Genomic DNA, 17,564 nt, shown 5'->3' on the forward strand with positions numbered 1-17,564 from the left:
AACATAATGACTCACAAAGGGGTCTCACTCCATTCATGCTGTTGTTCTGCGGAACAACATGTATTATCCAATAGAAAAATACATGACAAATTGCAACAGGGGCTGACAAAAGGGTCTCACTTCATTCATTATGTTGTTCTCTAGAACAACATGTATTTTACTACATCACAAATTGCAATCTACTAATATGACTGGCAAAAGGGTCTCACTCCATTCATGCCATTGTTCTACAGAACAACATGTATTTTACTACATGACAAATTGCAATCTACTAACATAATGACTCACAAAGGGGTCTCACTCCATTCAAGCTGTTGTTCTGCGGAACAACATGTATTATCCAACGGAAAAATACATGACAAATTGTAATCTACTAACATAATGACTGACAAAGGGTTCTCACTCCATTCATGCTGTTGTTTTACGGAACAACATGTATTTTACTACATGGCAAATTGCAATCTACTAATATGACTGGCAAAAGGGTTTCACTCCATTCACGCCATTGTTCTACAGAACAACATGTATTTTACTACATGACAAATTGTTATCTAATATAATGACTAACAATAAGGTCTCACTCCATTCATGCCGTTGTTCTACAGAACATGTATTTTAGTACATGACAAATTGCAATCTGCAAACATAATGACTGCCAATAAGGTCTCACTCCATTCATGCCATTGTTCTACAGAACAACATGTATTTTAGTACATACAAATTGTAATCTACTAACATAATGACTGACAAAAGGTTCTCACTCTATTCATGCTGTTGTTTTATGGAATAACATGTATTTTACAATAGAAAAATACATGACAAATTGCAATCTACTAACATTGCGGCTGACAAAAGGGTCTCACTCCATTCATGACGTTGTTCTACAGAACAACATGTATTTTACTACATGGCAAATTGCAATCTACTAATATGACTGGCAAAAGGGTCTCACTCCATTCATGCTATTGTTCTACAGAACAACATGTATTTTACTACATGACAAATTATAATCTACTAACAATGACTCACCAACGGGTCTCACTCCATTCATGCCGTTGTTCTATGGAACATGTATTTTCCTATGGAAAAATACATGACAAATTGCAATCTACTAAGATAATGGCAGACAAAAGGGTCTTACTCCGTTCATGTCGTTGTTCTACAGAATAACACCAAGGTGCTGAACCCTCTTCCTGATTGTTTGGAGGTAAGAGACGAGAGAAACAGACGCACGCACATGGCAATGTATTACGGCTGAGTTAATTTTCATTTGTTGCGTGATGAATTTATTATCCTGCCGGGCGTAGCTCTCATGAAAGATTTGTTATTCTGAATGAGAACGTAATGAGGATAAGCAGCATAGAAAATGGATGGATTCATTAAAGTCTTTTCAGACAATCATTATCAATTTTAACACCTTCTAGTCTCTTTTGTGTTCCTTTTATCTAATCCCATTTGATTATTTTTGTATGTAATTTGTTATTCTTTCAATAACAACCCCCCTTTCCTTTTTCACGACAAAATATAAACCACAGCATACAGGAAAGAGGTAGGATAAATAAACTCTGCTTCTTCCTACTCCTTTTCGCACATAGTGCGCAAGTGCAAAGGTGGTGTATAAATAAAGCATGTCATTCCATATTCCATAATGAACACAGGAGGCATGAAGTTGTAAGACTCAACAAGACAAAACAATTGAAGGGATTGGAATAAGAGATGAAAAAGAATGTTTGGACGGCACAGTTGTTGGAGGTAAAGCGGCTGTTTTTTCTTCTTTGTGGTGTGCTAATCCCATTAGAGGATGTTTAGGCTCAGTCCTAAGAACAACAGTAAACACAGAGGACGCACCGCCATGTGATACCAAAACACCGGAGACATTTCATAATTCTCCAGCACACATGAGTCACATGTGTGGATGAGACGTGTGTGTGTGTGTGTGTGTGTGTGCGTGTGTGCAGTCCTCCACCAATGGCTTTAACACACCTTGACCTTGAACATTGTGCCTCCAAAAAAAGCGTAGAGATTTATCACAGAGCAGTCCAGTCAGTCTCTTTAAGCCAAACTAAACTGGTCTCTTCCTTGACCTTTGTGACATTTAACCCTAATCTCCAACAACCTTAAACACTCTTTCTGGCTGCCAGCTTATTCCCGCCGTGTTGGTGTCATGGCGGCCAAGAGCGCTGACTCATGCCAACCTGCTCTCTTTCTCTCTCTATTGTTCCTCTCCCTGACTTTGCAGTTTCCCGCCTAAGTCAAGGTGCTTGGTCGCCACTGGGATGGCATGGAGCAAACAGATGGTTTCTCTCAGCGCATGTTTGCTCTATTCTCCATCAGACAATATTTCATCTTCTTCTTTTTTTTTCTTTTTATGTATTTGTACTTTGGAAAGGCGCAAGCTGCCCACAGAGTGTTGTCACTCCCCGTAAACTGTTTGGATTCAATGAGCTAATCCACCTACAGTGATTGGCCGCCAGCCACACACACACACACACACACACATCAAACACAGCCATAATGTGCAAAAAGGCTACATTTATAGGCAACAATTGGATATTTACGACGTATCATTGGCTGTTTATTCACCCCCGGCTTGTTTGGAAACATTTGTGGTTTCGTCACAGGAAGCCAAAGCATCATTAAGGAATACTATGGCGTTCTTTTTGTCCTCCGCTGCCTCATCATCGTGTAATTTAAAGCAGCAGTCGGCATCCATTGCTTTGGATTTGCCCCCCAACTGTTGTAAAAGGGAACACAATTTGTTCCACAATGTACAATGTTACCACGGCAACTGTCCCCATGATTAAAATCTTTATTATGTGTACACACAACATTCTTAGCTGACATACAAGTTAAGCACAGTCATGGTGTTTGAGGTATTAGGGTTCAAGTTTGGCTTCAATTGTGGGTTTTGATTATGAGTTCGGGTTAGGGGGTTGGGGCTAAGGGTTTGGATTAGGGTTTGGACTATAGGCTGGGTAATAAGGATTGGGTTTTATGTTACAGTTACTTTTATGTTTTTATAGATTTGTTTTCAAATTTGAATGGTAGTTGTTTATGTTTACACTTTTGTTTATATTTTAAACATACATTTTGTACACATTTTATTTTATTTATTTTATTTTTTGTTGTATATTTTATTTCAAATATTTTTTCATAATAGTCATTTAGTTATATATTATTGAATTAATACATTACATATGATATATATTTCATATTTTTTATTATTAAAAATGTGTATATATCTATATGTATATTTAAATATTACATTTAGATTTATGGTGACATATTTAAATTAATTAATTTAATGTATGTATTTGTATCTTAGAGAAATAAAAATATAGCTTTTTACATTTTTTTATGGATATATTTTTGTTTTATTGTTATGTTTTTATTTCTCTGGTACTTGTTTTTGAAGATTTTTATTTCTCTAAACTAGATTTTTATTTAATGTTTCATATACGTATATATACACAGTATATATTTTTTCTGACTTTAACTAATTTTCATATAATGTAAATCTTTTTTCTTCTGATTAAAAAAGTTGTTTTAGATTTTATTAAGAAGTGTTTATACTTTAATAGTCATAATTCATTTAGTTTTATAGATTTTTTTTAAGTTAGCGATAATAGCAAACTATTGTAATTTAACCTGTAAACCATAAACCATATATGAGTTTTATTTCAGTATCATTCATTAAAAATCATTAATTTAAAATCAAAGTGGTGTTACTGGCAATAATGCCTCCCCACCTAATAATAGCCTTACCCCTAAGTGACACCTGACACCCCCAGCAGATGGTAGATCAAACAGGCACCCGATGTTAATACTAAGGTTTCATATTCATATTCCAGCTCATTTGGTTATGGTTATGGCAGTACAGTTTGTCTCTTTCATCAAAGATTGGTGTCTTCCTGCTTTGTTATTCCCAGTGCTGACCGTTAATCAAGTGGAAGAAGAAGGAGGAGGCGGGACGGTCAAAGCGTCGTTCCTGTCTATCCTCAAAGAGTTATGACAAGAGATACTTGTAAAAAGTCACAGTCTGATAGCCATCAGCAGGACGGTGAATTCCCGTAAAGTCTAGACTCCTCGAGATGGGCATGTTGAGGTCACGCTCGTAAAAGTGTGCTCCTTGGAAGCAGGGATCACCTGCCCACACGGGTCAGGACAACTACCGGGCGTCAGCACGCCGGCTGGACGGGCCACAATGTGTGCAGCATCTCCAATGAGGCTTCACGTGGACCACTGGGGACCCAAGGTGGGTGGGCAGGTGTCTCAAACGTCAACAAATCAGCGTTTAAAAACCACGATGGGCTTTGTTTTGATATGCCAGCGCAGATCAGCACGGACCAGTCTATGAATTTAGACACCACATGCAGCCGCCATCAACTGACCTTTAGAAGGAATGCGCCGCCTGCACTTTGACCGACGTTTGGGCTGGTGCAAGGCGATAGCATGGGGTGAGAGGGGGGGGGCCCTCGCTGGAGATAAACCGCCGTGCCCCCCGTCCCTCAGACAACAAAGAAAGTGAGTGATGTTTGTCTGAAAACCAAGAGGGTCGCTCTCCCTCCTCTTGTTTTGATGTGGGGTGAGGGCGGCCCACCTGGGATGCGGGTCTCCATCAGCACCCGGGCCACAGGGACAGGAAGAGAAACAGGACTCACACAGATCTCGTCACTGGGACAAACAACGGGAGTGACAAGCCTGACGGAATCCCACGCGGGACACCCCACAGACCCGGGAAGAAAAAAAACACCACGAGGCGTTTAGGTGGCCCCCGGACAAACACAGGCTGTTCAATTCTTTTGGATTCTAAACCACTATATAATGTAGTTGAATGGCGTGATGTTCAGGTACAGTTTGTTGGCAGATTGACACCAAAACAACACCATACGACTTTGAGGAGGGAAGGGTGTTCTAAGGGAGAATACGTTTTTGGTGCCAATCTGGATAAAGTTCCAAATCATAGATGGTACTTTTACCTTTGGTGTGTGAATGATGAAAAACACATCTTGCCTATGTCTCTGATCGTCCATGGAATCCAGGAAGTAGCCTGTACCGCACTCATCAACAGCTTTTTATACTTTAGCACACAGATTTTTTTTAAACTTTTTTTGCTGTGAGTTGAGTCAATTAGTAGAAACGTAATGCTACGTCATGCTAATATTAGCATGCACGCAAGTGACATAAATAACATTCAATGCAAACTCATTAAAAGTCAATCACTCATTGACGACTTTCCCAGCTCACACTAAGCCTTCAGAGATGTCACATCTGCAAGACAAAACACACAAACCAGATGCTTGGAGAAGGTCCACTATATGGACAAAAGTATTGGGACACATGATTGTTAACAGGAAGTGATGCTACCACAGATTCCACTCCTGGTGGTTGGATTCTAGTCTGGATTCTAGTTGATCCATTAAGATATGCCTTTATTCGTCCCTCAGTAGGATGTTCTTCGACTTCAAGCTCATGTAAACGTGCCTCTTGGGACCTTGCTTTTTCAGCACTGGCTACAACAAAAGGCCTTCCACAAAGCTGGAAGCAGAGTGTTGTCCATAAAGGATGAGGAGGCACGGGAACATCGCCTCACCCTGGACTGATGAATTCATTGATTAAGAGGCGTATTTGAATATGTTCGCTCGTACAATGAAGGAGCATTGAGGAGTGATGAGACGCTTGACGGGGACCCGGGAATGTGGAGCATCATCAGCGGTACGAGATCCCAGATGGATGTCAGGGAGGCAAACAACATCTGCTATCAGCGGAAAGACATGCTTGACGGCAGAAGACGGAGAAGATGTCAGACATTCTTCGCTGGGTTTAAGCAAACACGGAACAAGAGCGTGTTTGTCTTGTAAACAACCAAAAAAAAAGTTGGGGGGGGCACATTTGCATTTGAGATCATCTCTGGGCTCACGTAGAATAGAATAAGTGCTTAACGTCCTCTAGTGGACACTTTATTAGGTACTTTTAATCAGCTCCAAAACAAAGATAATAACATCTTTATTCATGTTTCCATCATATTCAGGTTAGCTAAATATGCTAGCATTGTTTATTATACACTTTGTGTACCATAGTGATAAAACAATCAGGCTCCAACAATATCACAACGAGGTCAGTAGAGGGCACATGAAAGTGAGACAGAGTGAGAGCTCGAACCTATCTTTGTTGTCCTCTGTGGAGGTCCTGGCCTCTTCCCACTGTGGATGCCCAAAGTGAGGCAAGTGTGCTTTGGCGTGACCAAAGGGAAGCAGAGCAAGCAGGAGAGAGAAGGACACACCAATGGAGGTGGAGGGGGGGGGGGTCTTCTTCCAGGGTTGGTGTGCAGCAGACTGAAGAGAAGCATGTCTGTCTGCCCCACAGGCCCAGAGTGGAAAACAGGATCAAAGAGTCGCCACGGCAACCTGCATGACACACATTGTATGGGAAAGGCAACTTTGGTCAATCAGGGGAGGAGAGAAGGCGACAAGGACAGAAAGGAGGAGGACAAGAGGAGTTTATATGTTGCGCACTCTTGACTTTACACTAGCAAACGTTGCACTTTGACGCACTGGAACACTCACACACACACACACACACACACACCTCCTGTCACACACAGACACTGGCAGGGAAAATAAGCAAGAGGATGGACCTCCCTCCCTATCAACCTCATTACAGCTAATAACACTCGTATATAGTATGACTAATATAACATTCACTGCAATAAATAATACATGCAGTGGATGTATACGTACATGTAGCTATATACCATATGTGTATATATATATATATATATATATATATGCCCTTTTATTAGATACATAGATTCAATACTGTATTCATCTCCACAAGAAATTCACATTTCTAGCAGCTCTGCAAAAATGTCAAACTAAACTTAAATCATTTCAGTGATTGCAAAATTATTCATATTAAGATACATTCTTTTATTAAGTATTAAGTATTGTAGTTTTAATTGACTACTGTAAATAACCCTTGGAAAGAGTACCCCAATTGTAAAGTAGAAGCGCACATTATCATTATCAGTGGATGTTATAACGTCATCAAGTCTTTAAAGGGGACCCATTACGCTTTTTCCACTTTTCTGACCTATAAATGTAGATATAATTTTGGATAAACGATGCCAAAGTTTCAGATAATGAGGTTTGTGCATTTGAATGTGAGCCACTTTCTCACCGATGGGCATGCCCAGGTACCTAGCTGAGTGTGACCAATCACAGTGGAGTGGGCGTGCTTGGAGGCGGGCTGTGGGTGGAATGAATAAAAACAGATCGTTTTGGAAATCCAAGGAAATCGAGCTAGAATAGGTGCAGATTCTGGAAGATGTAGAAAGTTTTCTGTGCGGGTTATTGTCAGTAGCTGCGCTATAGGAGTCCACAACTCAATACAAAGGGCTGAAAATGAGTATAATGGGTCCCCTTTAATGGTTCATGTGATTTTTTGAAGGGTAAGAATAAATAACCCACTGTCATATAAGTACAGAGTGAAGTTAGTTAGTGTATAATAAAACAAAAGTCAAGTAAAAGTACTGTTCTCACCCTTGGAAGACACGTACGTAATGGAGAGGGAACAAAAAGGTGTTTGCACAGTGATGCTGTCATCTGGTGGTCTTTTATAGGTATTGCTGGAATTGGACAAATGTCACCATATGGTCCATTTCTGGTTCTATGGTCATCGTCACACATCTTCTTTGCGATCACTGGTACACGTCAGTGGTGACATTAAGAAAAAAAATGCCAAAAAAGTAACTATCCTCATGTGGAGTTAATAAAAGTATGGCCCAGGGCCATTTTCGTCACACAGCTGATTATGAATGAGATATATTATTTAGGGTTGTCAAAAGATTAAACATTTTACAGATGAATCAGTTTGAAAGTTTAATGAATCACCAGTAGCAACTACGTCTTAAGTATGGCCATTTTTACTGTATTTAATGAAGATAAATGACTAGACGGGATGATATGTATATGAATAAAAGCATAGCTTATCTTATATATATTTGTATGTATTACCGCTCCAAATTAAGTCAATATGTCAATCAAACTAAAAGACAACACACAAGTCTAAAAATCTATTAGTCTAACATGAGTCTCTATAACAGTAGCAGAACATTTGACTGATCCTGTTATGAGCAATGAGGGGTTGCGTTCAAAGACATCACGTCATTTCAGGTAAATGTACTTGTTTTTATAGTTACAAAGTGAGTGATAAGAATATTTGTTTTTGCTCTGCTTTTACACATTTGCAGGTTGCACGGGGTACGAGTGGTTAGCGCGCAGACCACACCGTTAGGAGACCCGAGTTCAATTTCATCCTCGGCCATCTCTGTGTGGAGTTTACATGTTCTCTCCGTGCATGCGTGCGTTTTCTCCGGGTACTTCGGTTTCCTCCCACATTCCAAAAACATGCTAGGTTAATTGGCGACTCCAAATTGTCCATAGGTATGAATGTGAGTGTGAATGGTTGTTTGTCTATATGTGCCCTGTGATTGGCTGGCAACCAGTCCAGGGTGTACCTCAGCTGGGATAGGCTCCAGCACCCTCGCGACCCTCATGAGGATACACATTTTAAAGCCGTTTTTTTAGTGTCCCTGAAGGCATTTTGCGTTCTCGTCATGAGAATGAGTAAGCATCGTTCCCGGGATGAACAGACTAGTCACGTCTTGACTACCATCTTAGTCCACGTTACCAAAAGTCAAAGGAAATGTGTCCAAATGAAAAGACAATAGTGTTTGATCTTTACAAATTTAATTGCCATAGCAAAAAAAACCAAAACAACAAAAAACAGAAGGATAAAGAGAGATATGCTGCAGCGAAAGGTTGTGTGACATGACTCCTCCTAACGTGTACACCATCTCCTCCAGGTCACTTACTTACGTACAACACAGCGCCACCATGCAGCGGGTACGTGAGCCGATGCCGCTTTAGACACTTCTGTGGCGTGGGGTGAGATGATGATGATGATGACGACGGAGGGTGGAGTTGTGTGTGTGTGTGTGTGTGTGTGTGTGTGTTGGAGGGGTGGGGGGCGGGGGTGGTCTTCACAGACAGTTGGAAGGCATTGGGGTGTCAGACAGGGACTTGTCACATGCAGCTGTTGCTGTGGCTGATTGATTGACTTTCTATTCCACCCCGATGGGAGGCTGGAGGGGCCAGCCAGTGCCAAGATGGATTATGCCAAAAACAACAACAACAACAAAGAAAGCAAAAGAAAAAAAGTCAATAAAGGTGACCTAAACATATTATTATCATCATTATTATTATGATTATGCTAAAACACTGACATGAAACAAGCATTAGGGCCACACCCAAAAGAAGAGAAACAGTGCAACTGCTACAATAACTTTATTCTCTTAATATTGCAAATGTATTCTTGTAATATGACACCCTTTTTTCGTGTTAAAATATTTATTATTTATTTTATTTTATTATTAAATTTTGTTTCTTTTTTCTCTGATCTCCTGATCATTACTTACAATTTTCTTGTGTACTTAAAACAATTTTTTTTTTCAATATTGTAGCGTTTGATAATTTTTTTATCTTTTATTTTTTTGTCCAGCCATTGAATAGTAAGTGTAAGTGTAAGCTCCACCTTCCCTGTTCTGTGGAATTTTATTTCACTTTTTTTGATGTTTTTGTTCTGTAGAATTTCTCCTTTTCGGTGTGGCATTAATACCTTTTTTTAAAACAGTTTTGGTCATTTCAAAGAACTCCTAAGTCGTGTGACGTAGCGTTTATGAAAAAAAGCTCTTCTACGTTGCACATTGCTAAAAGTATTGAGACGTAATGCTTGGCACTCTGACACGGTCACATGACTAGTAAGTAGTGTGTATGGGGCCACACGTGGGGGGTACGGGGGGGTAGACATCACTGTGCAGAGTCTGCATGTCACCGTACAACACAGTGTATTCCAAGATGGTGTGACAGGCTGATATGTAAATAGTGTACATAAGAAGGCGCGAGGAGAAGCACACTTACTTAAGTCGTACAGTACTTGTCAGGTGGAAACAACATCAACAGTTCCCACTCAGACATCCTGTAAAGTCATTAGTGGAAGAGTTAAACATATCTACAGACAACATGGGCTCCACTGTGTGTGTGTGTGTGTGTGTGTATGTGTGTGTGTGTGTGTGTGTGTGTGTGTGTGTGTGTCAGCAGGGGTGTAGCTAGAGATTACAAGGCCCCATCTCAACACATGGTGCCCATGGAGCATCATCACAAGAGGTTCTACTTGGTTCTGAAGGCCCCTGGAGAAGATAGTCCTGAAGGAGACGAAGGGGTGGCGTGTAATTTTTTTGTTAGTGTGTGTGTGTGTGTGTGTGTGTGGAGGGGGGGGGGGGGGGCGCACCAGCAGGACATTGTGTGTGTGTCGTCGTCCGCTGTTTGTGTCTCTCAGCGCTAGCTAGCGTCATATCCTGGCGGGCGGTGTGTCTTTGTCCTCCAGCAGGACGATGAACTGGGCGAAGCTCTCCTTCACAGTGTCCATGTGGTCCGTGCTGGTGCCCTCGAGGATCCAGCGCTTCCCCCTGGCCAGAGGCTCCAGCTCAAAGTACTTCTTGATCTGTGGACACAAACACCATCTTGTTTGTGCTATTCACTATACCGTGGTCCTACACTCATGGGGTAGTACAAATTGGAACGCTGCTACCTTGACAATAGGGAGACCTTCAATGAGGTGCGACCTTAGATGACCTGTTCATCAAGCATCAACCTCAGCATGTCCAGATAAGAGTGGTGACTTATTATTGTACTTTGATGCTGATTTTAGGCACAACATCACCTCTAAACGTTTCCAAGAAGTCATCAATACCAGTCGGGAATGATTGCAGACAATTTTCTATCTAGACAGGTAGAGTAGGAGGTCATCTTGCAACTTTTAGCCCACATGGAAAGGATTGATTATGGATGAATGGGATTCCACCAACTATGGTTGAATATTAGGCTATAAACCTTTGTTTTGTTTCGACGCAAGCAGCATTTCCTTTTATATTTTGCCAGTTTTACAAGGTGCAGAGGAAATTCCAGGGATGGGACTCATTTATGATGATTAACAATTTGTACTTTTTGTAACGAGAACAATGTGTGTTACATTTTTAACCAGTGAAGCAAGTCAAGGATGGAGAAGAACACCGATGCTGCCCGTGTATCCAAATGACTTTCCAGCTAGAAGTGAAATAGCTTCTTCCTGTCAAGCTGTGCCATGGTGTGTGGCATGCCCAGGACGGGGAGTAGGAGGAGGTGGGGGTCTTGTGTCTGCTCAAACGCAGCCAGCCATGCCAGCGAGCGGGAGAGTGAGCACCGTTGTCTCTGTCCCCCCTCACCCCCCGCCCCCCGAGCCCAGCCACAGTCTCTGTCCGGGTGTAATGTGAGTTTAATGACAGATTAAGTCACCTCAGCGGCGTTTGGCTCAGAGGCTCGGCTAGAAAGCCGAGCGGACCCAAACAGTGTTAACAAATCTGTCTGGGTAACATGAGCTGCCCTGGTCCAGGCACTAGCCCCAGACCCAGACTGCAGACGATGCGGCTGGCTGCCTGTCTGCCTGCTTGGCTGCCTAGCAAGCTGGCTGCTGTCTTGCCTGTACCAAGGCCCTCTTCTGGAAGACTGTGGGCCCTGCACTGGCACACCGTCAAAGGGCGCAATCTCATCCAGAACCTGACGGGCAATGTCCCTCTTTAGCCCTTTCACAGCGACAGCAGATGAGTTATGCTCTCAAACATTTGTACTTATTGATGACAAGCTGCTCTAAGCATGGCCAGCGTACATTCAATCCAGGGCTTTCAGTCCTGCAGCAACAACAGGTGGCGCATCGGCCTCCAAAACAACCCAAAACCTGCTCAGTGTCACAAGGCTGAAGGAACCCCATGACCTAATGGCTGGGTGACATCCACACTGGCAGCCAACAGTGTGGCCAAAACCCGTTTCTTTAAGATTAAGTCCTCCTAAGCGCACTTATGCTTGCTTAAGGAATTGCGTGAGGCAGTGGGAAGGGTAAGCCACACAAGTACACTGTTGCCAGATGGCTCCTAGAAGGACCAGTGGGTCATCCAGTCTAGTCGTCTTCTAGGTCATACAGACCGCCCATACATGAGAGAGAGAAAGCGGCTTATACGTGCATAAGGGTGTCATAAAATAATCTATAATCACCTGAATCAGCCACATTCCTGCTGCGAGAATCCAGCCTCATTGGTCACTCGTTGGGTGATTATTGAGTGAAAGCAAAGCAACAGCTTTTACTTGATAGACACGACTCTGACTCGTTCATTTGTAACTTTAAAGTGACTTTAAAATAAGGTGGACACTCCCCCAGCTGGGGGTGTAACGATACACCATAATCATTGGTACGTAGTTACAGTATAGGAAACCTGTCTATGACCTTCTAAATAAGGTTGTTAACATTATTAGAGCCCTCTAGACATGAAATAACATCCCTATAATCACCTTTACACTTGTATTACCCAATATACTAGGCATAATAATAGATAATTAAGCTAATAAATAAGCTAATAATAAAGTAAAATATAATATAAATATTATATATATAATATAATTATACAAATAATAAATAAATAATATAATATATAAAATATTATAATAATAAAATATTATTATTAATAATAAAGCTATTTAAGACATAAATAAGACTTGTGCTCATGCGTGTTGCTATAAATGTGCTCCCAGGGGAGCTGACTGGCGGGCGGACAGGAAAGTAACATTGGGGGTTCAGAGTTGAGCTTCAGGTACTGCATCAATAGTAACTTGTGTTTTTAGTAGGGATTATTATGTTGTGACATAATTCAAAGTTGCAATGAAGTTGCGGGTTCTTTGATCTAGCTGCGGGTCACAAGCGGTCTCATACCTAATAGAGGATCTGTAAAAGGGTTCAAATTTTGGAGGTGTTGTGTGACCAATGAATGGAAAATATGAACTGTACCCCCGTCTACAGTATGTTCTGAAATAAAAAAAAAAAACAAACATCCAAAAACCCAAAACGCTGGCCAACACTGACCCGGTGTGTGCAGGCAGTAGCTGTGCAGTAAGTCAGCTATACATAAGCTGCAACTCTGGCAAACCTAGTTCCGGCAGCTTAGAGGACTGATGGTCCGTGCACGGCACCCGGCTGCTTCCCTGGACCATGCCAGACCGCTACATGTGATGGTCACTGGTAGACTAATGTCAAGTGGAAGAGGATATCCTGTCACAATAAATAGGCTTGGCTGCTGTCTTCTAGCAGTGGAAGACCTACTGATGGCTGCCTAGGCACGCGACGGGAGAATATATATTATATATATATATATAATGTCCAGGGTGTACCCCGCCTCTCACCCAAAGACAGCTGGGATAGGCTCCAGCATACCAGCAACCCTAGTGAGCATAAGTGGCATAGAAAATGAATTGAAGGACGGATACTATATGAAGTATACAATTATGAAATAATACTGTAATGCCATACGTCCTTTAATATGTCATCTTTCACTCTATAAAGCCGTGGAATTGGTGTTTGTGACATTTTCTCACAGGCAATTAATCCGTCAAACGTAAAAAAACATTTTTGTTTCTTTATTAATTATTAGTGTTGGCATTTTTGCCTTTTGTAGTTGCATTATGCCTTTTTGCTGAGTTTTAGTTTACTTTATTTCTGCAATGAGCCTCCCCTGGGCCACACTTTGGGCACCTTTCTTATTCGGCGAGCCAGACAGTCTTGGGTTTGCCACGAAGGTGAGTCTTGGCGTGCAGTGGATACTTCAAGCAAGAAAGTATCACACCTCTCCAAAACCTGGGAAGTTGAACTAGTCCAAATTCCATTCTGTATAGGATCCTGTTTTGGTACTAGTTCAATTTGGAAATGTACTAGAAATTGATGCCATATTTGTTGTATATGTCGACTTTTGTCTAAATAAAAAAAGACCAGATGCAACTGAAGCGGAATGCATCAGAAGGATAGTAAATGACATCACAGCGATGTCAAAGTCACGTCACTCATTGATGCTGATGCTGGGAACGCCGAGGTAAGGTTGGACTAGAAGTGTGGCCTGTTGGACTGTGGCCTTCCAAAAACACCTTGCACACTTCCATAATATACCGTATAACGGTTCATATTAGCCATCAAGGACACTAGACTCGAACAGGACTGCTGATCAGCTGCTAATGAATGGAACAGAGCGTAGTATACCATGGAGCAGAAAGTCCGACAAACCTGCACAGGGCATACTATGGAAGTGGATGCTGAGTTGACCGTCCGGTTCAAGTCTTGTGTCATTGATAAGGATGTCATAGTTCATTATATGATTTTCACGGCTTTAATGTAAGGAAGGTTTTGAGTGAAAAAATCAGAGATTTTTTAGGGTAGCTCATCTTACCATAAATACACAATCTCCACACACACGGTGCAGCATTACAGTTCCAAATGAATTTGCTTATTTTGTTTAATTCCTCAGGCCCTAATGGAACCATACTGTCTGTAGTACAGTTCCTCAACAGTTCCTCCTTTGTCATAGGTGTAATTGCAGAAGATAATGTGTATGGTTAATTTGTAATACGGAGAGCCACTTTGGTCCAGTTATCTTGTGATACACTTACTGTACATACTTGGAAAAGATCATCAGGCCTAGCATTCTTGGAGAATAACAGCAAAGCCAGATGGAGCAGATGTACTGTAGGTCTGCTACAGCAAAAACTCGGTCAGCTCTTGATTTCTTATGGAGGACAGATTTTCTTTGTCGAGTCTGGCTCTTGCATTTATTTGCCTCGGGTCCCAAAACTCAGAGAAACAAATCTATATTAAATTTAAGAAAATATCAAATAATATGCTAATAATACTCTTCCTGTTTAAGTAATAAAAACATAAAGGTAGGAATAGGAAATGTTCACTTGAGAAGATTTTGCCTTTGAGCCATTGTTTAAAAAAAAGCTGATACCGAGGCTGACTCAAACTAGATATGCGATCCTTTAGACACTAGTTTCCTGCAGGCAACATCAAAACTGCTCTGTGGAGCAAAGGGAGCTTTACTCAATAAACTTATTGGAGAGCAGACTTGATTTCAGCCTTGAGGTTTTCATTTGGCTAACCTTCAGCAGGGGCTCTGTTCAACAAAAATAACATCCTTTGTTCAAAAGCTACTCAGGATCATGTGAGCGTACATGCGCTATGGGGAAGAAGGAAATATACGCTGCCATCTTTTGCCACAGAACTCCATATTTTATGTATTTACATTTTTGTAAAGTGTGGTCCCCTGAATTTAGAGATGTGGGGTCCTTGTCTTTCGCAGACGGAATTAAAAGTTCTATGAAGTAAGGAAAGTGGCATACTCAAATATCAAGACAATCAATTACCCCGTCCCCTGACATGTTGGCCCCTGCGAAGATATCAGTCACCTGGAAAGTGGCCCACACTGGCGACTGCGTTGAAATGGCAGAGTAACACGAGATCCACTTACCATATAATAGGTATGGCCTTTGTTTGCTTTTCCGGCTTACCTAAAGAGTCTAGAAGACATGAGAAAGCCCGGAGGTCCCCAAGAGAGAAACACTTGGGAGGTCAGTGGAAAAAAAAAACAAACATTGCACCACAAGCTATGGTAGGTGTCAAATGAAACAGCCCACTGGCCAGTAAATAAAGCCTGTTTAAGCAAGGCTTACAACACCTTGGGCAAGGCACCCTGGCTTTTTAGCATGTGAGGGGATTACTGTACCTTTAGCCTGACCCCAGGTGAGGAAAGTTAACAAGCGGATCATTAGCTAAGAGAAAGTAAGGAGCTGCCGACAAGGCACATGACACGAGCATATTGGTTTCTTCAAATGAAAACATCAAGACCTCAATCGATTGCGATAGGAAGAGCACAAAATGCTGCTAACGCCATGCTGTGCATAAATGAAGTACACATTCAATTACTGTTAGCTAGCCCTTAACTCCATGCTCCATTTGCACGTAAGGTTGAACATTCAACTACATTTATTTGTTTAATAAATGGGTTAAAATAGTATAAATTGCATTAAAAATTTAATATTTAATTGATGTGATATTTAAAATAATATATTTTTTCATATATGTGTCCTGTGAGCTGCGGAACAACGATTCAATATGAAGTAACCAGTTTGGCCATAGAGACGAGGGCAAAAACAAGACCATTACTGCAATTTTGAAGCCATTTTCACAGGTAATTTGACTTTTTCAGGTTAAAGGCAAACACAAGAACCTGCTGTTAGTCATAAAACGGCATGATCGTAATACAGAATCAGGTTGGCATCTAGCAAATTATGTAACATACTTCAAATACACTTGACATATATAGTATCTGAAGTACGTGCATAAAAAGGAGCTTTCAAGTTTACTGGAAAGCCAGAAGAAGTGAAAGTGCGGGGGCCACCTTGGAGCCAAGCTACAGTTTTTGAACCGTTAGACCACAGTCGGCGTTGGCGAGTATTAAATTAAGATGCGAGTCCCCAGTGCCGCAGTGCAAAAACTAGCCGTGTTCAGGTTTACTGTCCTGTTTTACTCTGGTGGGACCGAGGGCCTCCCTCAAGCTCAGCTCAATGTAGGTTCAAAGTGATCCACCGATGGTACACTTCTCTTCAAAGCCCAATGGCCACTGCCAGATCAGAGCCATCCTCAGAGGTGCTGTAAATCTGAGATAGACTGCACAGGAGACATTCTTGCTGAACCATTCGGTGTGCTCCACGCAACATTGCTATTGCACTTAAGGGTCGACACGGTGATAATGTGCTTTCCATACAGGCATACAAGATGTGCTTGAGAAGCTATACATTACGTATAATGACTGGTTTTACTTTTAAAAAGAAAAAAATTACTTACAGTACATCCACTATGTTGACCATATTACATGAATATTATATTATTATTATTATATTATACAGTTTTTCCACATTCTTAAATAAGCCTCAGAAGCCTGGAGGTAGTATATTTCAATTGTGTTTCAAGAAATCTAGCCCTGATGCAGAAATGTAGAGCTTTTGTTAATGCTAATGAGGTGTGTTTGTCCATGCCTGTCTATGACACTGTGTGACTCCAAATAGTGTGCACTTTTTCCATTCTAACTTTGCACTGGTCCAACGTAATAGATGCCATATATCAAATACATCAACATAACATTATTGTGTAGAACAGGGGGACACAGTCGTTAAGGCACACTAGCATAGCGACTATGTTAGGTACAGTGCTAACATTCCCTTCATATTTTAACATCATGCTCGATTAGTGAAGAAAAACTAAATTATTTGCTTCCACGTCTGAAGCTGACTGATGGATAGAGCTTCAGGTTTCATTTTGAGATGTGTAGCAAAGCCTGTTTGCTTTGCTTTTTAAATTTTTATTATTTAAACAAAGGGCAAAAGTCCATGGCCCCTTCACCAGTGGTTGACCTGTACGGCACTAAGGAAAGTTTGTGAGGATTAAGTACCTGGTAAGTGTGTACAGCAGTGGAAACGAGGTACCCCAGTTTGGATTATTACAGCTTTACTGTAACTTAATTTACTAAAGGCAGAGCGCTCCATGACAGAAAACATCTGGTCTTTGGTTCTTGTGCGAGTGAGCTGGCATCTTGCCCG

General features: G+C 41.3%; 1 protein-coding gene across 3 annotated transcripts in view; it reads right to left on the reverse strand.

The window, feature by feature from the left end:
- Positions 1–5,954: 5,954 nt before the first annotated feature.
- arl15a (ADP-ribosylation factor-like 15a) overlaps positions 5,955–17,564 on the reverse strand; it is an 87,660-nt gene continuing 76,050 nt past the window's right edge. For 2 of the 3 annotated variants that reach the window (XM_058071698.2, XM_058071693.2), the window contains exon 5: positions 8,488–10,563. In XM_058071698.2, the coding sequence (XP_057927681.1) occupies positions 10,411–10,563 (153 nt within the window). In that variant the 3' untranslated portion in view covers positions 8,488–10,410. Of the gene's footprint in view, positions 6,408–8,487; positions 10,564–17,564 lie in introns of those variants that run through there. The other variant, XM_058071696.2, reaches the window with a different exon arrangement.

This window comes from Doryrhamphus excisus, linkage group LG3 (assembly GCF_037039965.1).
Source record: "Doryrhamphus excisus strain RoL-2023G ecotype Guam linkage group LG3, RoL_Dexc_Guam_v1.1, whole genome shotgun sequence".
In the NCBI taxonomy this organism is placed as follows: domain Eukaryota; kingdom Metazoa; phylum Chordata; class Actinopteri; order Syngnathiformes; family Syngnathidae; genus Doryrhamphus; species Doryrhamphus excisus.